The sequence below is a fragment of the Danio aesculapii genome, chromosome 1 (genome assembly GCF_903798145.1).
Source record: "Danio aesculapii chromosome 1, fDanAes4.1, whole genome shotgun sequence".
Lineage (NCBI taxonomy): Eukaryota > Metazoa > Chordata > Actinopteri > Cypriniformes > Danionidae > Danio > Danio aesculapii.
In genome coordinates this window covers 3330723-3356306 of record NC_079435.1, presented here as the reverse complement: position 1 = coordinate 3356306, position 25584 = coordinate 3330723, and the positions used below count along the sequence as shown (strand labels likewise).

The 25584-nt window shown below is 37.1% G+C and overlaps 1 protein-coding gene across 1 annotated transcript; it reads right to left on the bottom strand.

The window, feature by feature from the left end:
• Positions 1-6144: 6144 nt before the first annotated feature.
• Positions 6145-12959, bottom strand: LOC130222236 (glutamic acid-rich protein-like). The gene is made up of 5 exons (XM_056454870.1): positions 12950-12959; positions 12551-12604; positions 11534-11590; positions 9451-9720; positions 6145-6811 (listed from the first exon to the last, which is right to left on the bottom strand). The coding sequence occupies exons 1-5, from the start codon at positions 12957-12959 to the stop codon at positions 6546-6548; spliced, it is 657 nt and encodes a 218-aa protein (XP_056310845.1). The 3' UTR covers positions 6145-6545.
• Between the last annotated feature and the right edge of the window lie 12625 nt (positions 12960-25584).

The window sequence follows — 25584 nt, the reverse complement described above, 5'->3', positions numbered from 1 at the left end:
CGTTGAATATGAAACACGAAAAACGATTTAGTCTCTCTTTATGTACAAATTAGCTTAAGCTGTTATGAGACTGCTGAATAAAAACACACACACATACAAAAACATACAATACACACACACACACACAAAAAACAATACACTAGTGTCTATTCAGGAAACCACCATATAATGTAAAAAAATCCTGTGATGATTTGGATATTGTACTTATAATATTATCTGCTCATCGAATGAGGAAATATTTCTCTTCTCTTTTTCAGCTAATATTCAAATGAATACACAAGAACTCACACGCAGAGTTGTTTACAACAACATACCAAACAACAAAAACAACAACAACAAAAACAACAACACATTTTATATTTATTTATTTACACAGGTGTTAAAATGTATTAAAGCACAAATGCAATTACACCTAGTTATCATATTAGACCTAAAATTTATCATGGCAGCATGAAATGCGAGTGCGGAAAAACAACTAAAGCATCTTTAATGGCAGATATTGTTGCAAACAACTAAAATGTCAATAAAAGTGACTTTGTTGAACTGCAGAGCTGAATTTTTAAGTTAATCCTGAAATACAGATACTGTTAATTGATGTATTGTCTTTTAAACAATGTAGCGCAGGATCTCAGATCTCCAGATTGTACAGAAAGAGCTTCATGACATGTAAAATATGTAAAATGGTGGATCCAGAAGGCCAGAATTGAATTAGGAACAACACAGCGCCTATAGCTTACTAATGCACTGCACACAAAAAAATGAGCAAGAGCAAGAATCTGTTACAGGTCTTATTAAAAAGCCATGTGAAATAAAAAATTAAGTTTTTGGCATTAATTCGATTAATCTTTATTTGTGTAGCGCTTTTACAATGTCGATTGTGTCAAAGCAGCTTCACATAGAAGATCATAGTAAATTGAAACATTCATTCCAGTTTTCAGTTGAAGTTCAGTTCAGTTCAGTGTGGTTTAATTTTCACTGCTGAAAGTCCAAACACTGAAGAGCAAATCCATTGATGCTCAACTCCACAAGTCCCAAACCAAGCCAGCCAGAGGCAACAGTGGAGAAACACACTTGACGAAAGTGAAGAAAAAAGATAATAATAATAAAATAAAATAAACAAGAGAGAAACCAGGTTCAGTTGGAAATGACCATTTTTCCTCTGATCAAACTTCCTGTGCAGAGCTGCAGTCTAGGCACAGGAGACTGGAGAATGCTGGATGTCCATCATGGAGAACTGCAGGTGTGAGTAGTATCAGTATGTTAGTTTAAAGGGGAACTAAAAGCTAGTGTGCTCCAAAACAATGACAAAATTCACATTTAGATTATATAATTTCCAAAGATCGCAGTTTGTCGTTGTTCAGTTTCCCATCAAATTTTCTGACCAATCAAATGCTCTCTACTGTATGACATGCCCCGCCCCCTTCAAGACACTTTTAGGGCTCTATTTTGACGATCCATGAGCAAAGTGCAAAGCACAGGGCGCAAACGCATTAAGGGCGTGTCATAATATAATTAATATAAAAAAATGGAACATGACGTAAAATGTACAAAAATATTTTTTTTAAAAATCATTCTGCTGTCATTTATATGTATTCATAAATGCCGTTGCACCGTAGAGTGGCTGCTGTGGGGCATCGTGAGCTTTATGAAATCACGCTGCATGTTGCTGAGCTTTTCCTCGTGTTGTTTGTTGACATTTCTGCGGGCTCCTGTGACTGCTGTCTTCCCGGTCGTCGGTAAGTAGAGCGCTACCGCTCATATATTTTGTGCATATCGAACAACTAGAAACGAACTGATTTTTCTGTTTTTAGTTAGTTATTAGTACGGACACCTTGCTCTGCCGGAGGGATGACTGGCATCTCGTGTAGCGGTATGTGAAACCCCTATAATCAACTGTATTTGGGAGGTATGTAGGTTGATTGTGCTCTGTTTTATCATAGATTTCACTGCGGCTTGAGCGTCTCCTCCTGCTGGCACGAGCTGGATGCTGCTGTTTTGTTTCTAGCTGTTTTGTTTTGCTCCTTTTGTATAGGTGAATTTGCTTTTTGCATATTTGTTATTTGATTTTTTTGCTTATTTAAATATCTGTTTTGCTGCTCTTTGAATCTGTTTTTTTTTTTCTTCTTTTGCATATTTACAAAGTGGGAAAAGTAACAAGCGTGTGGTCTTAAGGGCTGCTTTGCTTTGCATCAATCACTACATTTGTGGTGCCTTGTCCTGTTCTAAAATTGCAACCTTGTGCTTTAACTTTTAATATACACTGTGTGATTTTTAGCTGGGGCCTGTCAGCTCCGTTTAAATATGAATGAACACTGAATGAGATCAGTGTTTTTCAGCTGTATATTTTCCCTAATTTCTGTTTAACAGGGAAGTTTTTTTTCAGCACATTTCTAAACATAATAGTTTTAATAACTCATTTCTAATAACTGGTTTATTTTATCTTTGCTATGATGACACAATATTGGCAGATAATATTTGACTAGATATTTATTAAGGTACTAGTATTTAGCTTAAAGTGACATTTAAAGGCTTAACTAGGTTAATTAGGGTAAATTAGGGTGATTAGGCAAGTCATTGTATAACGATGGTTTGTTCTGTAGACTATCCAAAACAAATATTGCTTGAGGGGGATAATAATATTGTCACAGTAATAAGATACGGGGAAGGATCCAAAGATGCAAGTAAAAAGTTTATTTGACACAGTCAAAATAACCAGACAGGACAGGGAAAAATGAGTGAGAGAAGGAGGGGTAAGGGTGGTAGCAACCAGGAGATAGACAGACGAAATCAGGTCCAGCAGACACTCCTCACAGTCCTGAGCACAGACAGACATACATGAGCAAACACAACGAACTGACAAGGAAACATAGAACTGTTGCCCAGATATAGACACACTAATGAACCTCAGCTGTCGAGCTAATCAAAACAGCTGAGTACCGGCATGACACGTGACCAGAACAAATACACATGGACAACCAAAACAAAACAAACCCACGTGACAAAACAGACACAAACCTGTAACCGTGACAAATATTTTCCTTAAAATGGCTTTACAAATATTAAAAACTGCTTTTTATTCCGGCCAAAATAAAACAAATAAGACTTTCTCCAGAAGAAAAAATATTATCGGAAATAATGCAGAGTGGTATTAAATTGGTAAATCCCAAGTACTGAAAATGCTGAGGAAGTGACCAATGTATTTACAGATCCAATTACTAATAATAATGACACCAAAAACATAAATAATAATAATAATAAAAACTGTTGAGCTAAATATTTAATGTGATGCTACAGTGGCTTTTTTCTTTCTTTGCTTCTTCTGGATTTTAGGCTTTGTAGCATTTGTATTAGCTGCAGCGGCTACCTTCTTTGCTTGTTCTTTCTGGATTTTAGGTGTCGTAACATTTGAATCAAGTGCATTAGCCTCTTTCTTTGTGTGTTCCTTCTGGATTTTAGGCAATGTAGCATTTGTATCAGCTGCAGCAACTTCTTTCTTTCTTTGTTTCTTCTGGATTTTAGGCGTCGAAACATTTGTATTAGCTGCAGTAGCTTCTTTGTTTGTTTGTTTCTTCTGGATATTAGGCATTGTAACATTTGTGTCAGCTGCAGCGGCTTCTTTCTTTCTTCGCATCTCCATTGGCATTTTTTTCTGCACCTGCTTATCTTTAAAAAGATTATGTTAGTTTGATGTTAATATGATGTTACGTAGTTATCTTGGTAGAAAGTGCATGTATGAGACAGTGAGCCTCATTTATATAAAAATAAATACTACTGAAATTAATATTTAGTAACCTTAAGTGAAAAATAAACAATCATCTATGGGTTTAGCTCACCTGGATGTTTGGAGACAGAGAGTTCGCTCAAGCCCATTGCGATGCTATCTGCATTCACACAAGAGTAAATAACAAGAGTTGCTGTTACAAATTCAATACAAACAAAACGTCCCGGTTACGTCCATAACCTACGTTCCCTGAAAGATGGAACTTCGATGTGTGTATAGGAGAGACACAATTGGGAGCACGCTAGATGACCAATCACTCTGAAGAGTAAGAAAACAAGCCAATGAATGTCTATACTCTAGTCTAGTGTTTCCCAACCCTGTTCCTTGAGGCACACCAACAGTACATATTTTTGATGTCTCCGTTATCTGACCCATTAACTTCAGGTTTTGGAGTCTCTTCTGATGTTATGATGAGTTGATTCAGGTGTGTTTGATTAGGGAGAGGTTGAAAATGTGGACTGTTGGTGTGGCTTCAGGAACAGGGTTGGGAAACACTGCTCTAGTCATTAGTAGAGTAAATAACCAGCACACATAGGAGCGTGCAGTTAGACTTTTAGCCGCTGAAAAAGCTGAACACTCAGCTGGAGACCCAGCTGCTGTGGCAGAAGAGACACACATCTCCGTTCCCTCATTTAGAGAATGTGGGTTATAGACGTAACCAGGACGTTCCCTTTTGGGTTGGAAACCTCATAGTGTGTCTAGGAGAGACACAATTGGGAGAGTGTATGGAAAACGCCACAGCAGCTGAGACTGTCACACGCTTTGGTGAGAAGTTTGCCAAGCACAGTCTCGAAGGGGAAAGGCACTGCAGAGGCCACTTGCTACTCAATGGGGAGACAAATGGGCAAACCCTAACCAGGGGGAGGGCTACATAAGAAAAGCTGGTTAGCGGGTAGGGAAGACATGGGTCTGCCTGGGAAGGGGGAACACACCATGGCTGAATGACGCATATGGAATCGCCATCAGGAATCACACATAGCTGGCATCAATCCTCACCACGCGGGTAGACCAAGCGGGCTTACCAACATCATACTGAGCCAGACACCAAGCTCCTCCGGTCGGGTGCTAGGGGCCTCGGAGGAACTAGGGAACTTGCTAAACAGAAGCGCACGTATCTCCAGTAGGAAAAAAGTGTTTTGACACCAAGCTCATTGTCTTCCAACTGACCAGAATTATCAATAGGGAGGAAACCAGCTTCACATGAAGGTAACAATCTCTTTGCTCGTTCTGTGGACTGGAAATGATGCATTGAGATTATATTCATTTAATGTGATATGGAGCATGTTGAATACAATTTTGTAAGCAGTGTTTATATATTAACGTGTTATTTAGTTTTCATTTAGTATCTTTAATTCATACGTGTATTTTCACTTGAGCAATGTGTGTAGGAAGAGTGCACAAGAGTATATGTTCATGTGAAAAATGTGTTAATTGTGTGAATATGTTTAAGTATTATAACGCTTAAGTTTAAGTATTACAGTGTTAAGGCCAAGTATGTGAATTTCAAAGTGAGAATGTTTATTAAGCGATTCATTGATTGATTAATATGATCAGATTTCAGTGATCAAAAGGGTAAAGTTGTAGTTTTCAGGTTAATGATAATTGTGTTTCATTTACTGTAGGAAACCATTTGGTTATTCATGATGTAATGTATTGCGTATTGAATTATCTGTGATATATTTACATACCGAGTGAAGAGTAAATGAAGACATCACGAGAGCGCTTGTCTGCAGTGTTTTATTTCTTTCTTCTTTAAAACTTCATTTCAGGAGTACTACAAACGTGCCATGTCATAAAGCATGAATCATCTCAGACTGGTTTCTTGAACATGGCAATGAGTTCACTGTACTCAAATGGCCTCCACAGTCACCAGATCTCAATCCAATAGAGCACCTTTTTGATGTGGGAGATTGGCATCTTGAATGTGCAGCCGACAAATCTGCAGCAACTGCGTGATGCTATCATGTCAACATGGAGCAAAATCTCTGAGGAATATTTCCAGTGCCTTGTTGACCCTATGCCATGAAGGATTAAGATAGCTCTGAAGGCAAAACCCTGTACTAGTAAGGCGTACCTAATAAAGTGGCCAGTGAGTGTATATTGTCATGGTTCTTAATATATACACTGGATAAAATGATTCATTCGATTAACTAAAATTTCTTAAGGTGCATGGTTGCAAACATTTTATATGGGCTGAATTTAAACAAAGTAATTAAGTTGAGCATTACTAAATTTAGTTAGCTTGTTTCAATTCAGTCCATATCAATTGATTACAACAGTTTTGCTGAACTCTTTTTTTTTCTCTCAGTGTAGATAATTTCAGTAAAATGACAACACACTTGTTGCTGTTTAATATTTTTGCTTTAATTGAAACAAATAATATAGATTAACATGGTTGTGGAGACAGAGAAGAATCAGAACTACCACCTCATGTTACTGTACATAAAGCAGACTTAAACACACAACCTAACCAGTGCTGAATGTGAAAAATTAAAATCAGCCATATGGTTTGATCTGTTATGTGACTGCTGAATAAAAACACATACAATACACATATATACTGTCTTAAAAGCAGACACAAACTAGTGTCTATTCAGGAAACAATATTCACCACAATATTATCAGAACTAAAAGCTTATTGTCTTTGTGCACAAGGAACATTCATATAAGTGTATTTCACATGATGTATGTGGTAAAACTATTTCAGAACCATTTCATACATAAAACTGTTATGTCTTATTCACTGCAGTAAATGTTTACAGTACTACATTGTTTCTGATTTAGCTATTTTTTCCTGCTTTTTTTTACTGTTCTTTCTGATTTTGCGAATTGCACCTATACCTCCAATAACTGCAGCTTTGGCGAGTATGGACACTCCTCCTGTAACCACCGCTAAACCCACAGTAGCCACCGCCACTGCAGTCACACCAGCTCCCACCGCCACCTTCTTCGCCATCTGCCTACGTCTTGCCTTCTTTCTTTGTTTCAGCTCCTGCTCAGTGATAATCTCCTCTTCTTTACATTTGGGTGCTAAAAGCATGACGTAAATTGCACAACAGCAGTGAGTTTATATATAGCGCTCAGCATAAATGAGTACACAGATCTCTCATTTATATTAATATTTTCAATAGGATGCTTCACAGCATGTGTTTCCCAACCATGTTCCTGGAGGACCACTAACACTGCATGTACAGGCCTTTCTGTCTCTGCTAATGAGCTGATGATCTGAATCAGGTGTGTTCAGTTTAGGAGACACAGAAAATGTTCAAAGCTGGTGGTCCTTCAGGAATGTGGTTGAGAAACACTGCTTTACAGTAATCTTTTTGTTAGATTTGTTACATTAGATCAGTCTGTACCAAAGACAAAACTGGAACTAATCTGTCAACAGACCTAAAGATTACAGTTTAAAAAGTATAGCACACCAAAATGTATTAATATTCATTAATTCATTAAACACACATACACTATGGCCAATTTAGCTTACCCAATTCACCTATAGAAGAATTACCAATGTGTAAACATTCAGGATGCACGTGGAGCGGGGTTGCAGAAAAAAAACGGGAGCGCTAGCATTTACAGTGAGGGAATGACATCTGATGTGGTACAGTGTTTGTTGTTGTCTTAGAGATAAGTTATATTGATTACATATTATATATATTATCTACATAATGCTTTCAGCATATTATAACAGCTCGTCACCCAGTGATAAGCACAGTTATTCTGCAAAATTAACATTAAATTGAGCGGCGCTCGTCTGAAAGGTTCATTTGCGATAGCACCCTCCCAATGGATATTGGATAAAACGAAATGGTCAAGCATCCAGTCCGAAATATACAATCTACAATAATTTTTTTTATTGTAAAATATACAATAATTAGGTCCTCACTCCATTCAGCTCTTATGATGGCTGTTATATAGGTTCATATATGTTGCATTTATTTATTTATTTAATATAATTACAGACGTTACAGTGGACTATTTTGCACTTGATCATTGATCTGCAGTTATAATCAAATGTTCAAAGAAAGGTTAGTAATGAACATTTATACACAAAAGTGCTTCTCATATAATATGTGATCGACCTGTACAGCTTTACTTTGACATTTCCTCGAGTAAAAATGACGTTGTCTAAAACTTTGTCGTACACCATGCCCACCATTGGTATCCTTTAGGCAGTGGAAACGCAAGCCTGATAAAGGTAACCTGTACCGACCCGTACCGTACTGGACTGTACCACATTTCCAGTGGAAATGGGCCATTATTTCATGTCAATTCCTAAGAAACCCTCACAATCAGACTAGTTTTAAACTTTTTCTCTCTGAAATTGGTAAATTTCACAAAAAAAAAAAAAAGAAAATACAAAACTATTAAGTGGAGCTGAAATCGTTTGTTTGTTTGTTTGTTTTTTCTCAAAAATGTGGACTATTCATTTAAAGGTGAAATGAAGCACTCAGTCAAGTTTACGTTATTTTGTGAATTGATTTCCACTTTAATGAAAATATATTAAACAAATTAATTAATTAATTAATTAATTAATTAATGTAACCATTTAGAAGAAAACGGCATGTTTTACTATAGCTTTTAGACCCAGGGTGGCACCATCTTGGAATATCGCAGTGTCTGACGTCACGGGGTTGGTTCCGTTCCCTCAACTGAACAGATACAGTGGAAGTAAAGGACTGAACATGGAGACTGCAAAGCCTAATTTAACCCAATGCGTGAAGTTGTGGATGTTTAGTGGGTGCAAATACAAGCATCAGATGTGTGTCTAACATAAAAGTCTATGTGTTTATTCTATTTTTTTATTTTTTCCCCCTTTAACTACCAATTATTTGATGCGCTTTGGTTCACTCTCTGTATTACACTGCCTGACTGGGTTTTAACCATGGTTACAACAAGGTCCACTACTGACGTAATGGGGGTGGGTACTTTCACTTTTCACTACTGCAGCTGCTTGCTTCTGCTCTTGTTCAAACCAAACTTAGATCAATGAGTTTTTTTTACGTCCTTCATAAATGTTGAGAGATCTATTTGATAAGGGAATATTTCTTGACATAATCCACACTGACGTGACTTAGTAAAGTGTGAAGTCATGTATCATTTTAATCATTGCATTAGTCTGAATGTAAATCCCCTCGTCAGGAGCTGGAGCAGCGTAAGAGATTGTACCACAGCGCATCAAATGAAAGGTATTAACAAAAGAAAAATACACAACTTAAGACCCTTAAATGCTTGTATTTGTTGTATTTGCACCAGCTCTGCGATGCACGTCCACAACTTCATGCATTAGGTTAAATTAGGCTGTGTAGTCTCTGTGTTCAGTCCGTTGCTACTATGGTTGAAACCTATATCTGTTCAGCTGAGGGAACGGAGCCAACTTCGTGACGTCAGACACCGCGATATTCCAAGATGACGGCACCCTGGGTCTAAAAGCTATAGTAAAACATGCTGTTTTCTGTAAATGGTTACATTAATCGAGTTTGTTTAATATATTTTCATTAAAGTAAAATCCAATGTACAAAATAATATAAACTTCCTGAGTGCTTTATTAACAAATGTACACATTTTACAGTGAGCAGCTATTTGCTTATAACTGAACACACTGGACATGAAGGTACATTCAGAAAAATGAAAGATTGTTGATCATTTGTGTTCATTTATATACTTACCAAAGTTCACATCATGATTGCTTTCAACATTCAACACATCATGATCACTACCATGTTCATCATCCTCATATTCATCATCCTCATATTCATCATATTGATCCTTCTCATCTTCATCATCATAATCTTCATCATCATCATATTCTTCTTCATCCTCATCTTCATCATCATCATCATCATAATCTTCATCATCCACATCTTCTTCATCCTCATCTTCATCATCATCATCATAATCTTCATCATCCTGATCTTCATCATCATCCTTATCCTCTTCTATAATGTTACAGTACGATTCAAACAGGAAAAAATCAGTTTAATTAAATCCAACATTCAAATGTTTATTTGAAGTGCCTGTTAGAGCGGTGTTTCTCAACCACGCTCCTGGAGGACAACCAGCACTGCATGTTTAGATGTCTCCTTGGTCTGTCACACCCATTACAGGTCTTTCAGTCTCTGTTAATGAGCTGATGATCTGAATCAGCTGTGTTTGGTTAAGGAGACAGGAAAATGTGCAGAGCTGGTGGTCCTCCAGTAACGTGGTTGAGAAACACTGTATTAGACAATATGCTATATTGTGATAACAAACATGCATGACATTGCTATCGGAGAAATTAATTAAAAATATTTATTATTTAAAGGGTCACAAAACACCAGAAAACATGTTTTGAGATGTTGACAGTCATATATGTGTCCCACGCTGCTAAAAACACTATTAGAACACACATATTTAACTAAAAAGTGAAAATTTGTTGTTTTTGAAGTTTTCTGAGCAAATTTGTTCTTCCGGTTTGAAAAGAAATTTTGAAACTGCGTCACCGCGATTAGATCCTTGCATGAATTCCAGCATGTAGATTGACTGCCTGTACCGACTGGTACAACATGATGTCTTTGCACTTCAGCAATAATTCATGAGAAAGACTTCCAAGTCTTTCCAGACCGTCAATTAACACCCTCTATTGTGTATGAGGTGCAACTTCATTAATATGCATGATAGCTTCGAAGTCTGTTTTTACCTGTTACAATGTTCAGACGCCATGTTGTGTTGCCAACCCTAATTAAAACAAGTGGAAGAAGAAGAATTGTTCGGAGACATGGGTCGTCAGTGTTGTGTTTATAAATGTGCTGCAACGAAGGTTTTGTTTTTATTTCACTACTATGAGAGCGCAGCTGGACTCATGTGTGGATTACAGTGGTCTGCTAACATGCAACAGAAATGCGTTTGTAAGGAACATTTTTCACCCGAGAGCTTTTCGCATCTAAAAATGGTGAAATCTGGATTTGCCGCTCGTCTTCTTTTAAAAAAGATGCGGTTCCAGTTCGTGTTGATTGTCCTGTCTCTACAGATTTGGTAGGTATGCGATCAGTGGTCTTTGTTTGTCTATTCAGATGACAAGGTTAGTTTAGACATTAGTCAAAATAATTTAGTTACTAAGTTTACAGTACGTTAATATCACTACAATATTATGGACTGAAAGATCTGCTGTAAATGCTGCTCTCCGAGTGTAAACATGTAAACATCTTAATCAAACTATTACCGTCGTGTAGGATTTTCACCGCATGTTGTGACAGGATAGTCTATACACATATTTTCTGTTTTGCCTAGTTTCTTGAACCATCCTTGAACCACAATCTGCTCAATGTCCTAAGTCTGACGTCGTACAAGGAGAGCTACCGAGCAAACTGATTTTGCCCAAAAGAAGACCTTCCATATGGAGTTAAGATTGAAAAGGAGCAGAATTTTAAGCGGCATCATCCCTGTAGGGTTCGTTTTGCACACAAAATGTAACCATATGTACCCCAGACACATATTTTACAGTTCTCAAAAAAGTATCCCTGGGCACATATTAACAAATGAGCCTCTGTTAAGAATTTGCAAAGTCATAGTTTAGAATGTTTTTCTTTTAAGTAAAACTGAAATAGCATTTTCTTCCTAATTTGCTTAGTTAATTTATATTATATTATTTTTTTCACTTTACATGTGTTTACAGTATAGGTGAGCACCTATTTGCTGAGAACTAAACATGAAGGCACAAACAGGTGCACAAATAAAAAAGTTTTGATTATGTATGTATACATATACACGTACCAGAGACCTCGCAATTGTCTTCATCTTCTTCGTCATCGTGATCTTCATCATCACAATCTGTAATTTTACAGTACAATTCATTCAGAGAAATAAAATCTGCTTTATTAAATCAAACATTTAAATTAAAATGCATTTTTGTCATGTGCTGGTATTCAACAATACACTATATTGTGATAGTGAACATGCATGATGTTGTTATTCTGGGCACTTCAAAATGTAGTGAATAATTATTTATTACTATACGTTTTTTATTAATATTCAGATTGTTGTATTGGCAAATGAATAAAAGGCTTGATAGGCTGTTTATTTTCAAACACAAAAATGTTCACGTTAATCTGGCCTACAACATGCTGACACACTGACTGTAAATCCATTACAGGCCTGTTGCTTTAAATTCACTTTAAGCTGAATACTGGTATCATGAAAAGAATATCTGGTAAAATATAAGGTGCTGTCATCATGGTAAAGATAAAAGAAATCAGATAGTAAAACTATGTGCTGAAAAATCTGTGGAGAAAAGATATAAAAGAATTAAAATGTAACAGAAGGACTAATAATTCTGACTTCAGCTGTATGCTACATTGCAACTACATGCACGTCAGCTACTCCTCATTAGAGTATTAGTATGCTGTAAGTATGTTAGTATTAGTGTAAGTAGACATGAACTTGCTCAGTTTCTTAAAGTCAGGAGAATGTTGTTTGGGCAGTGTCAGCAGATATTAAGCAGACAACCTGCTAATACTTAAATGATAATACATTGGCATGTAGTTGCCATGTAACTTACACAAAATGAACCACGGAGGCACCCATGTGCACAAACAAGAGTTATTAAAGCAGAAGATAATTACAGTTTTTAAAATTCATTAGTTCATACAACTTTATTGTGGATATTCATTTTAACGTGGATTTTAATTCAATCATGAGTGTGTGTTCTCTCATATTTGTCTCAATTCTCTCAGTTCTCTCAGCCATATCAAAAATCTAGCAAAAGCACATTTGTTTGAGAATCTCTCTCACCTGAACAACAATTTCTGGCAATAGAGATGTCGTCCAGGTCTTTTGCAATATCACCTGAAATCACACAAGATCTCAGCCAGAACATAATTCAATCTCATTTCTATGGTCAATAACAAACAAGCTTTATAATCACACAAGAGGAAAACTAATGTTGTGAAGTCAAGTGTCAAGAGCTCAAATAAAACAAACACAGATCACTATAAATAATGGTGACCAAAATAAAAGCAGTTTTTGGAAATAAAACATCTAGCCTGTGTTTAGAGTTTATTTGAAATTAAATGTTTGAATGAATTATTGCATGTGTTTTGATGCTGCCATTCATCAGGACTAGTATAGAATTAAAGGATATAGTATTAATCTGTAGTTTGTAAGTGTCATATTAAATTAATTGATACTGACCTGATGCCATTGTGTCTCCTGTAGTCACTCAGAGGCTCTCAGCGTTTGTATGAGTTTGTGAAGTGAATAAGACAAACTGAAAGCATCTGCAAGTGCATCACACCTTAACTATGATGTGGAATGGAGGGGAGGGGGTTGTTTATCAGTCACGCAGTGCAACACATCTCCTTCACATAGTCAATCAGGTTGTGAATTGTGAATATTGGCTGAAACTAGAACACACTGTTGTATACGCAAATTAAGAGGATCCCAAACATACTCGATGGGTGCCATTATCTAGTGAATAAGCTGGCTAAGAAAGGACTGGGATGTTTTCAACTTTCAGATGTGATCATGATCATTCTGCAACGTGTTTGTGGATGAATGGCTCAACAATGAACCTCACGGGATCTCCATGCATTCAAAATACCATCAATAACATGCTGATGTGTTCATTGTCCATATTATATACCTACCCACATCATGGTCCCACCCCCTAACATGACTATTCGATTCACAATGCTGACATTACCTCTCCAAAGTCATAGACATTATCAAATGTAAGCATTTGCCCACTCAAATTGGTTACAGTTGGTTAATTAAGGAGGACAAGCATCAGATGAGCTGCCTTGAGACACTTCTGACAGATTGTGCAGAATCTCTCTGGTTCTGTATTTGATTTCTGCAGCAGCACTATAACAATGCTTTTCTTACTGAGAATTTTTGTCTTGTGTTTTAGTCCAAATATCGAAACATTCTTAAATCAAGAAACTTTTTGTGTAGAGAAGCAAAAAAGAGTATCTTGTTTTGAGAAACAATGAGTGAAAAGTGAGTTAGCCGAATAAACTTGTTTTGATTAAAATAAGATTATTTTACTCACCACATTGACAGAATGTTTTGCTTGTTTTAAGGAGAAGCTCGCTTAATTTTGACTCATTATTTCTGAAAACAAAACATTATTTTAACTTGTTTAGAAAATGCTTCCAGATTATAAAATAAAATAAAAGTGTGACCCAAAATTCTGTGCAGAAATAGCAAAAAATGTCTGCAGATTTTGTATGGCCCTAGTAATAAGGCAGGTCATTGTATAACAGTGATTTGTTCAAGAGACAATCCAAAACAAATATTGCTTAAGGGGACTTTCTCCAGAAGAATAAATATTATAGGAAATACTGTGAAAGATTCCTGGATTTGTTAAGCATCATTTGGGAAATATTTAAAAAAGAAATAAAAAAATCACAGAAGGGTGAATAATTTTGACTTCAACTTTATATACAATAACTGCACATCAAAGACAATACATGTCAAACCTGTCAAGCACATTGGCAGTCAAAGAAAGTACATCTCTTACCTTTATCTTGGAATTCCAGTCATTGTACAAGACATTCTGCAGGGCATAATTATTTGTGTTTTTTTCACCTCAACTATGAGACAGTTATGAGACCTGTAAACGAGTGTTGTCCATGTGACTTTGTTTTTGAGTAAGTTACTTCTCTGCTAAACCTGTCATGTGATCTTCTTCTGAAATGTCTCTCCTCTACATCTAATCAAGTGATATTTTTCATGAGGGGGTAAAGTCAGATCTGTTTGTATTTTGCAATTCTTCAAGGACTGCTGTCTTCATTCAATTATTTTTCATTGTATAACTATAGAACATACACCTTAATTATGCAGGTATGATGGCAATGGTTGACCTTAATATTCATTTTGCACACAAACAGCCAGATTGTTTTTGTCTTCTCAGAATTGCTACACAAGTCTGCTACAGCAAATAAATATGCAAAAGACATTGAATGTTACATCTTCCATAGATGCAAGTGCGTTATACTTAAGCGATGACACAGACACAAGCCTTATGCAACAGAACTCTTTACTGTACATTACACGTATACAGGAGACACACTACCATATCATACTGCGCAGGCGCAGGATCTCTGAGAGCACCCGATACGGAAAATCATAAAGGCCAAAAAGCGTTACACTTGAAACCACAGTACAAAACATAGAACAGTGTGAAAATTATTACCAGCACTGAGTCCATCATCGGAAAGCCCTTTAAATTGTCATCATATCAACAGAGTAGTGGATTCCATTCATGTACAGGTTGGACTATTTCATAAAGAAGAGATTGACTTATTGGTTCTGGAGGAACCATGTCTGTGTTTACTACTTCTATAGACAGTCCTGTTGATCTGTGCTCTGAGAAGATTCCCCAATGTTATAAGCAGACGTTTTTGCCTCGTCTAAAAAACCTTGTCTAATTGTAAGTCCCATCGAGTGTGAGACCCCTCCAGCCACAGAAGAGGATGCACAATCTGTCCCACCAGGCTGTCCTCCAGGTTCCAGTTCATCCCTCAGTCTCAATGCATCCCACGATTTCTGGTGGCTGGGAAAGGCACAGGACATGAGAAGCTTCGTGCAGGGGCGCAAAGAGTGCACTATTGCCAAAACTCCTTGTCGTCTGCCAAAAGGGAAGTTGTTACCTCTGTCAGTCTCAAATTGCCCCTGGTCACATCTAGGAGTGGATTATATGACTGACCTCCCAGCTTCCCAAGGTAATACCTGTATTTTGGTCATCCCAGATAGATTTTCCAAGTTTTGTAAATTGATTCCCTTACCTGGGTTATCATCTGCTATGGTAACCGCAGGGCTCATGTTTAACCATGTTTTCTGTATTTATGGACCTTAAGAAGATATTGTTACAGATCGAGGTCCCTAGTTTATTTTCTGAGTCTGAAGAGCATTTTTTAGACTCCTAGGTGTGACCGTCAGTCTGTCCTCAAGCTATCATCCCTAGATGAATGGACAGACTGAGCGTAAGATCCAGGAGTTTAGGCAATTCTTACAAACTTTCTGCCATGGTCACCTGAACTCCTGGAGTCAGTTCCTGGGCTGAGATGAGTGTGCGCAAAACTCCCTGTGCCATCCTGCCACTAGACTCGCACCCCTTTAGTGCATACTTGGTTTCCAGCCTCCCCTGCTTCCATGGTCGTGAGGACCACCTGACATCCTGGTTCTGAAAGAGCAAGGAGGTCTGGGACTCAGCTCATCACCATCTCCAGAGGGCTGTACGGAGACAGAAAAAATACATAGGTCAACGTCGTTCCAATACGCTCAACTTCGAGGTTTACCAGAGGGTCTGGTTGTCTACTCGGCATATGCGTCTCTGACAGCCCTGTAAAAAGCTCAGAGTCCAAGGTCTGTTGGTCCCTTCCCCATCATCAAGAGGATCAACCCCGTCATCTATTGTCTTCGACTTCCCCCAGAGTACAAGATACATCCTTCCTTTCACATGTCCCGACTAAAACTCTTCTATCCTCCTTTCTCCACAGAACCAAAGGGGCCTCATGTATCAACAATGCGTATGCACAAAAACTTTGCGCACGCCAGATTTCACGCTCACGTTTGGATTTACTAACTATGAAATGACCGTGAGAATGTTCGTTGGTCCACGCCAGCTTCATGTCTGGCGTCCGTGCATTTCTTGTGTGTGTGTGTTTTATTTCCATTGGCGACTCCTAGAGGCAATTGTGTAAAATTGCACACTACAAACTATCTTTGAGCCGTGCAATGGCAGCTGTATGGGATGGGATCATCCGCATGTCTAGCTGGTAGATAAGGTTTCCATACGATGCAGTTGACCAGCCAAACATTAAAGCGCAATTTGCAGCGATCGCCGGTTTTCTTAAAAACAAGTGCACTTCCGCATTGAAGAATAAGGTCAATAGGTGAATTGGATTAACTAAATTGGCTGTAGTGTGTGTGTGTGTGTGTGTGTGTGTGTGTGGGAGAGAGAGAGAGAATGTGAGAGTGTGTGCGTGTTTTCCAGTGCTGGGTTGCAGTTGGATAGGCATCTGCTGCATAAAATTTATGCAGGAATAGTTGGCGGTTCATTCTGCTGGGGAGACCCCTGATAAATAAGGCACTGAGCTGAAGGAAAATGAATGAATAAGGTGAATAATTTTGCACATATAACTGTACACATAAATACCGCACTTCAAAGACAATACATGTCAAACTTGCCAACAACATCAACAGATGAGGAAACTACATCTCTTATCTTTGTCTTGGAATTCCAGTCATTGTACAAGACATTCTGCAGGGCATAATTATTTGTATTTTTTCACCTCAACTATGGGACAGTAATGAGACCTGTAAACGAGTGTTGTCCATGTGACTTTGTTTTTGAGTACGTTACTTCTCTGCTAAACCTGTCATGTGATCTTCTGCCGAAATGTCTCTCCTCCACATCTAATCAACTGATATTTTTCATGAGGGAGTAAAGTCATATCTGTTTGTATTTTGCAATTCTTCAAAGACTGCTGTCTTCATTCACTTATTTTTCATTGTATAACTATAGAACATACACCTTCATTATGCAGATATGATGACAATGGTTGACCTAAAATAGTAATAATATTCATTTTGCACACAACAAGAAGTTTCTTTATTCTTCTTCTTCTCAGAGTTCTGCTACACAATGATTTTTATAGATAGTTATTATCGGCCTTTTTAGTCACAAAATACCAGACACAATTTAGAGATTTCACTGGGCAAAAACAGTTCATGTCAGTTTTAAAAAGTGAATCGTCACTTTCAGTTTTGTGATTTTGATAAAAAAAACAAAAAAAAAACAGGTCAGACAGCATTTTCATTCAGAGATACAAAATAAATCCGTAAATCAATATAGTGATACTGTTTTTGGAGTTGTTTAAGAAACAGTATTGGAGTGACTTTTGACTTCAGCCATTCCTGATCTTTAAGAAACATATCTTTAAGACGATTTCAATATTGTATAAAACATTTATTGTATAAAACTATTTTTAAAGCCTTCAATTGTTGACGGTTAAATGTAAAAAGTAAATAAGTTATTGAGGGGCATTTTCACATCCATCTCTTAAAAATGAAAACATATTCTGCTTTTATTAATAAGCACAAACAAAACAATCACAAAACATGTTGAGCGTCCTCATTTCTTAAGTGAAGTCTTTCACACAACTTGTTTGTATTCCTCGCTTTACTGAAGAAAATCAGCCAGCAGCAATGCAAAGGTATAGCTGGCCATTTGTGCAGCTGTATCATACTGTACAGTCATAAACATCTACAGTGACGGCTATAGGGCAGATCATCAGAGTTCATTTCCTCCATGCATTCTTGCTTAAAGACCTTTTCTTTTCTTTTGAACTGAGAAATCACTTTTCTGAAAAACAGGTATGACTGAAATTCAAATAATGTTGAGACACCCCCCCCCCTGCACCACCATGCACACACAACCAGATACATGGACCACACATGCATGCACGCACATTATTCACACACATATTTGTTTTTGTGAATTGTAGGATCATCTCACAGGTTTACATTGTTTTTACATCATACAAACTGTATTTCTATCTCCATATTCCTAAACCCAACCCTCACAGTGAAGTGTGTACAGTGTTACTTTCTGAAATTAAACTCATTCTGTGTGATTTATAAGCTTTAGGAGAAATAAAGACATCAGCAATGTCCTCATAATTCACCACTTTTTAGTAATATCTGTTTCACCCACGCTTACACACAAGTGCACCTCATGTACAGAACAGCCACGCTTACACACACATGCGCCACACATACGGTACATTTATTTACACACACACGCACGCACGCACGCACACACACACACAAACAGACACACAATGTCAAGTCGCATTGACTAATTAATTTATTGACTACACTTGAATCTTTTCATAACACACAGCCATTATTCATGTCATTTTCCTCTAGACTGGATATCTTCAATGGGAATCCCTGTAACAAGACACACTTCATATCTTGATCCATCATATATTATCCTGTTACCCATCACACAATGACACGGCTGCAATGACGGCAAGAAGCTGGGGTCAAACCTTAAACAGTTCATTAGTGTACAAATCACCTTTTTTTATCACTTTTATTGTCACATCATCAGCAGCGCGTGTGTTTTGTCAAACCAAAAACACTTTTTAACAATAAAAGGGTCCCAAAAGAACCAAAAAATCATGTGGAATCATTTTTGTCATGTCCCATTAAAATATGCAGTAGAGGGTTAAGTTGAACATTAGATTACATCTGTTTGTTTAAATTCAGCTTATATCAATTGTTTGTCACCAAAATGAGCAAATCCAAAGAATCATTTTTTTCAGTGCAGTGTGAATTATCAAAGAGAAATTCAGACATGTTGCTGATGTCTGAGAACATATTTGGCATGCTATATATCTGGACTTGTTATACCTGTTTATCCAGTTTAAATGATGCTGTGTTAAATGAGTTCTGACTGAAAAACCAGATACAGATCAGCGGAGAGTTCAGGAATGAGTTACAAAAGGCAAAAAAAGTCATTATTCAATTGACGGTGACATTTTTTAATTCAAATCTTTGGTTGAGGTATTTTTTGCAGGTTAGTGTGTGCATATATACGGTGGCCGGGAAGTGCAAGACAACATTACAAAGTGTGAAACTTTTTAGGAAGCTCGAGACAAATTTACATTTTGGAAAACATTTTTACCTATCATAAGACACAATTACATAGGAAAAAACTAATCAAATTTACATTTTAGAAACAAATTAACAAGACGCACAGCACTTTTACCAGTTCCTTTACGGATCCTTTACGGAAAGGGAATGTACCACTGTAACACCATGCCAGCAGAGGGAGCCCTCGCCAGACTACTGACTCAGCTCCGCTCCCTCTGTGGCCACTTCCTGTTTGCGCTGTATTTCAGTGAGTGCTCAGGCCATGCTTCTTTGCAAAGTATTGCCAGTTTACCTGCCTTAACAAGCGTTCTTCCAAGTGACTTTCATGACTGCATTCCTGTGTATGACCCTGCCTGCCTTGACCAAGTACGTTTTCTGTCTTTACCCTTTTAATCTGTTTTGTAGTGATGGTGAAATGAAGCTTTCTGAACCAGTGAAGTGCTCGACTCAATTGTATCGGAAAAACATTCGTTACTCGAAGCTTTCTAAATCAGTGCTCGATGAGGACCTCTTCTGGTTAAAGTGTGGGAAAGCACTGTGTTGCAATGTCAAATGTTCACAACTGACCAACTCATGTAGTAATACAACAACAGGTAATATAAACAAATTACTCAATTACTGTAGATTTTACACATAAGGTATATTACATTACACCACCGATGACTGAAGTAAAATCCAAGGTATTCAAAAATATTTACATATATGGTATTCCAACTAGTCCTTCACCCACCCACTCGTTCCAAGCGAGGATCGAACCAGCATTTCCTGCATAGGAGGTGAATGCTCTAAGGAGGAGGCTATGTGAGTGAGGCTTTCGGGTTGCACTCGCCAGCTGGTCTCCGTTAAACACTATACTACGATATGCAGATGTTTTCTTTAAAGATAGTTAATACGCTAATACACTTTAGTATGATTCAAAACCTTTTTACTATAAATTACTGTTGTAATTAAGTTTAATTACTGGTGCGTGTGACCGGTGCAGTGCTTTGAAACATTAGAAATGTATTTAATCGATGCCTAATCTCTCTCTATACACTTTACTAACCCATGGGGGTGTTTAAACCTTTGAATCAAAATTCGAAGCAGTCACGTGGGTATAGGTGAAAATGAAGCTTCGGACGACACTGATCACGTGATAATGGCAAAACGAATCAAGCTCCGGTACACTGCTTCACTGCGAGATGTATCGTTTTTTTGATACATGCTTCGAAGCCTCGGCGCACAACGTCACATCACTACTGATGTTTTGGACTAATTGTTGTTGCACTGATCTTTTGCTTGCATTATTACTACGTCTACTGGATTTGCCCCTTCCGGGTCACTTCAGGTGTGAGTTACATTCCCTTTCCGTGAAGAATCTGTCATTGTAAATGTGTTTCGGGACTGGTAAAAGTGTTTTGCGTCTTGTTAATTTTTTTTCTAAAATGTATATTTGTTTCGTCATTGGTAAATTCATTTTTCCTATACAGTAATTGTGTCTTATGATAGGTAAACAAGTTTTTCAAAATGTTAATTTGTCTCGAGCCGACACTTTGTAATATTGTTTTGCACTTCCCGGCTGCAGAAGTAAGAGGATATCCTTTTAATACCTTGACGATATTCCCATTTAGTTATAGTTTGTATAGAAGTATAGTTAGTCTGCCCTTTTTTATTATTGAAAACCTGATAAATTCCCAGGAAAAGTTTTATTTGCCCATTAATAAGCTTTTGTATTGGTTTTATACACACTTTAACACCATATATGGAAAGCAGAGATATTGGCGTTTCACAGGATACCCGGAATATAGAGAAGAGAGTGTCACGGTTGATGGGTTTGTGTGTTCTTTCTGTATGTTATGTGTCATGCCTTGTGTGTTGTCGTGTGCGAGGGTGTGTTATTTGTTTACCTTTTGTGTGGACGGCGTGCTTTCTATCAGCTGACTTAATCATCCCCCAGCTGATCCTTGTTTGCTGACTATATATTTCAGCCTGTGGTTACTGCTGGTTATCAGTCCGTTGTTTGTCCTTGTTCTTGTCTATTGTTCTCCAGATTCCCTCGCTGTTCGTTTGAAGTCTTCGTGGTACCTGTGGCTCCCTTTTGTTTTGTACTTTCTTGTCACCAGTATTCCTGTGGTATCCTTTGAGACTTTTTCCCTTTGTTCATTATTAAAAACTTGCTTTTGGATCCTCTGTCTAAGAATCGTGAGTTGAGAAAAGCAATGTTCATTTCCAGCAAATTTAGTAAAACTTTAAGTCAACTTTAATAATTATTTAAATACCTTTACGCCATAATCTGGACTATGAAACTTTGTGAGATTATTTTGGTAACACTTTATTTTGATGGCTCTTTTGAGTATTAGTAGACTGTCTGCTCAATATCTGCTGATGCTGCTCCTTCATCAGACATTTAACTGACTATAAGAAAGTTTGCAAGTACATGTTCACTTACACTAACCCCAACCTAACAGTCTAATTATAATCTAACGAGAATTAGTTGGCATGTAGATGCAATGTAACTTAAATTCAACAAGCGGACAATCAAGATAAAGTGTGACCTTATTTTTTAATGTCTGTCCTGTGAGATTGGCTAAAAAGAGAAATTGTTTCACTGTTTTTTAATGTTTCACATTATCGCTCTGTATCTTAAAATAAAACTTAAAATCTGACTCATTACGCCAGATTGGGTCAGAAATAATGAGTGTATATTTTCTGTGCGCAAATTCTCTCTCATAGTTTCTCTAGTCAAAAATCTACTAAAAGCAATCATTTGCTAGATGTCACATCAGATCTCTCTCACCTGAAATAGAGAAGTCATCCAGGTCTTCTTCAATATTCCTGAAATCACAGAAAAACCTCAGCCAGAACTATTTTTAATTGATGTGGTCAATAAAAACAAGCTCTATAACCACCCAGCTAAAAGAAAACCTGAAGAAAGAAAGAAGAAAACATTGAAATCAACATCTAAACCTCTTTTTAAAACACTGTGCAGCAATACGAAAAATTAAAATGAACTAATGAATGAATTAATACATGTATTTTTCATTTTGCAATGATCAGAACTATTACAGAATTGAATAAATCGTATTAAACTCTGTGTGTTTATAAGCATCATATTAAATTAATTGATACAGACCTATAAATTCTGATGCCATTGTGTTTCCTGCAGTCACTCAGAGGCTCTCAGCATTTGTCTGTGAGTTTGTGAAGTGAGTAAGAGAAACTGAAAGGGTCTACAGTACATCACACCTTAAATATGAGAGAATCAGGGGTGGTTCTAAACTTCATCTTTAGGGAACTTGCCCTTACTGCGCTACATTTACTGATAATGCTACATGTATTTAACATTAGTCACAGTTGAATTGATTTCGATTGAATTAATTTTGATTGAACTGGGGTGTTTCATATATCGGCAGCTGCATATGTATTTTTTATGTATTGTCTCATTGGCTATGCATGGAGAGGTGCACCACATCAGACTCAGTAACTAGCTTACTAGTATAAAGTATAATACTGGTTAAGAAAATGAAGACTCTCTGGGTCAAACACAGATTTGAATGCTCTTCTGAGATCATGAAATGATTAAAAAACATATGCAGATTGTAGTCGTTTATATTTATGATTTGAATTAACATTGCAATCTTCTAATGTATTTTAGTTCCAGTTGTATGATGGTTTTGACTTAACTATCTAGTTCTTTAGGCATGCACGCCTTTAAACTAAATATGGCCTGCTGACCTCACAGTGCCTTTTGGAAATGGATAGTAAGAATCCGTTCACATGTTGCATCTAAAAGCGTATGAAAAACGTGAGGTGTGTTGTTTCCTTCACCAGTTTGAATGTGCTTCTTGGGTTGCACTCCTGTGCCATCTATCATTGCTAGACTACAATTAACCATGCTTTTTGAGGATTCACCACTGATTAGCCATTGCTGCAGCTTTGATACAAGTTTTATTTATGGGTCAAATTAAATAGCACTGCAGTGTTTGAGTGCTCTGCATTTGTCTTAGGTAATTAGTCCGCCTTTATTACTGAAATGTATATCCTCCTGAGACCCAAATAATTTTTTGTTCTTGTTTTTTTTTTTTTTCTGTGATTTCCTACATCCTTTGGTTTTAAAAAATATACAATTTAGAGTTTTAACATTTTGTTTTTATTTTTAATTTTACAGCATGTCCACTGTAGTGGACCACAGGACCATTTTAGTTCGAAACGACCGCCAAACTCAGACAACAAAACTGTACAGGATATGGCTGTAAAGGGATATTAATCCAATATTAATGTAAGAAAAACTAAACAAAAGCCATTTTTTTCCTTTTGTATTGAAATTCCTGAAACAGTTTAGTCAAAAAACAAAACAAAAAAAAAGAAGTGATGTTAATCCAAAACAAATTGAACTCAAAAGCGATTTTAAAACAGACTGTCATTCTCTAATTGTCTCTAAGTGAAGTTTCACAAACTAATTTCGAGAGGAGAACGTGATCTGATTGACTGCAGCTGGTCACCCATCTACAATCATAAGTTAGCCAATCAGATTAATCCAAACTCACTATAAGTAGCCTAACTAAAACTACTCCCTTACCTTTGTTTTCCGAAGAAATCCTCCATCCACCCCTTCTCCCCTTTTTCTCCTTTACCACTGGGAGCTCTCGAGAACCACCTGATCTCGTACTCCCCTTACATGCTCTATCGACCAGGCGGGAGCCCTGGGCTCAACTATCTCTGAGGTCAGGGTTCTCTACCGGGACAGCATGCCAAACCTGTGTGTGAGTGTGAACTCTCAGCCTGATCTCACGAGAAAACGTAAGTATTTTACGTTTTGTCAGTTTAGTGGCTAATTCGTACGAATTCATACGAGTTCAGTCGTACAAAATTGGACGATTTAAAAAAGGAGGCGTGGCACCTAACCCCGCCCCTAAACCCAACCGTCATTGGGGGATGAGCAAATCGTACTAAATTGTACAAATTAGATCATACGAATTCGTATAAATTAGCCACTAAATCAAAAAGTTACGAATTGCCGTGAGATTGTGTTGGAACTCTTCAATTCTCTTATTGTCAGACTCTAAGTCAGCTAACTCAACTATCTTATAGAGAATCCTCTCTGCTTCAGTTCTGCCTACAACATGCAGTCATTAATTACATTAAGATGGTTCTGGTGTCCATTATAGTGGACATTTACAAAAGGATGATATTTTGAAACACAAACAAGTTAACAGCTTTGAAAACTAAATGTGTTGTTCCTGACACTGTAATAAACGAATATATATGTAATAATAATAGTAAAAAACATTTATAAAGCTCAATTTTACATGCCTCTCTCCTTCACATAAAATGTGCTTGTTTGTATGCCGGCCATTTTGGATTCAGTGTAAGAAGTGGTTCCGAGCATGCCAGCCAATCACATGACATATCACTAGAAAGCCCAGGATGTCCTCTGAACAGTACAACAGGACTTGACAGAGTAGCTCTAAAAATTCAAAGAAAATTCATGAAAACACAAGGTCCACTACAGAGGACACAAGTCAATGAGCGGTGTCTCAGGAAGACATGACAGCAGGGAATAAAGGGCACAACAAGGCCTCCACAGCAAAAGCACCAACACCTGTGAGACACACACACACACACACACACATATGCACCATACATACACCACATATGTGGTGCCAAGTGTGTTACTTTTATCAGTGAATCTCTAACTAGGTTAATTAGGGTAAAGTTAGGGTAATTAGGCATGTCATTGTATAACAGTGGTTTGTTCTGTAGACAAAATTCAAAACTAATATTGCTTATAGGGCTAATAATAATGACCCTAAAATGGGTTTAAAAACCTCTTTTTTTCTAGCTGATATAAAGCAAATAAGACTTTCTCTTATTTAAAAGAAAACATATTATAGGAAATACTGTGAAAAACTCCTGAATCTGTTCATCATTTGGGAAATATTTGAGTAGAGAAAACATATATACATTGGTTTATATTAGGTAACACTTTAGTATAAGGATCTATATATATATATATATATATATCTCACAGAAGGGTGAATAATTTTAACTGCACATAATAACTGCACATCAAAGACAATAAATGTCAAACCTGTCAAGCACATCAGGAGTCAAGGAAAGTACATCTCTTATCTTCCATTGCCAATGAGAGTCAGCTTATTGGATAAGGCATGCCCAAA

Coding starts and splice junctions, on each gene's coding strand:
- LOC130222236 (XM_056454870.1), bottom strand. Junction 11,591..12,550: donor TGCCAGAAATTGTTGTTCAG/GTGAGAGAGATT, acceptor GTAAAATTACAG/ATTGTGATGATGAAGATCAC. Junction 9,721..11,533: donor AGACAATTGCGAGGTCTCTG/GTACGTGTATAT, acceptor GTAACATTATAG/AAGAGGATAAGGATGATGAT.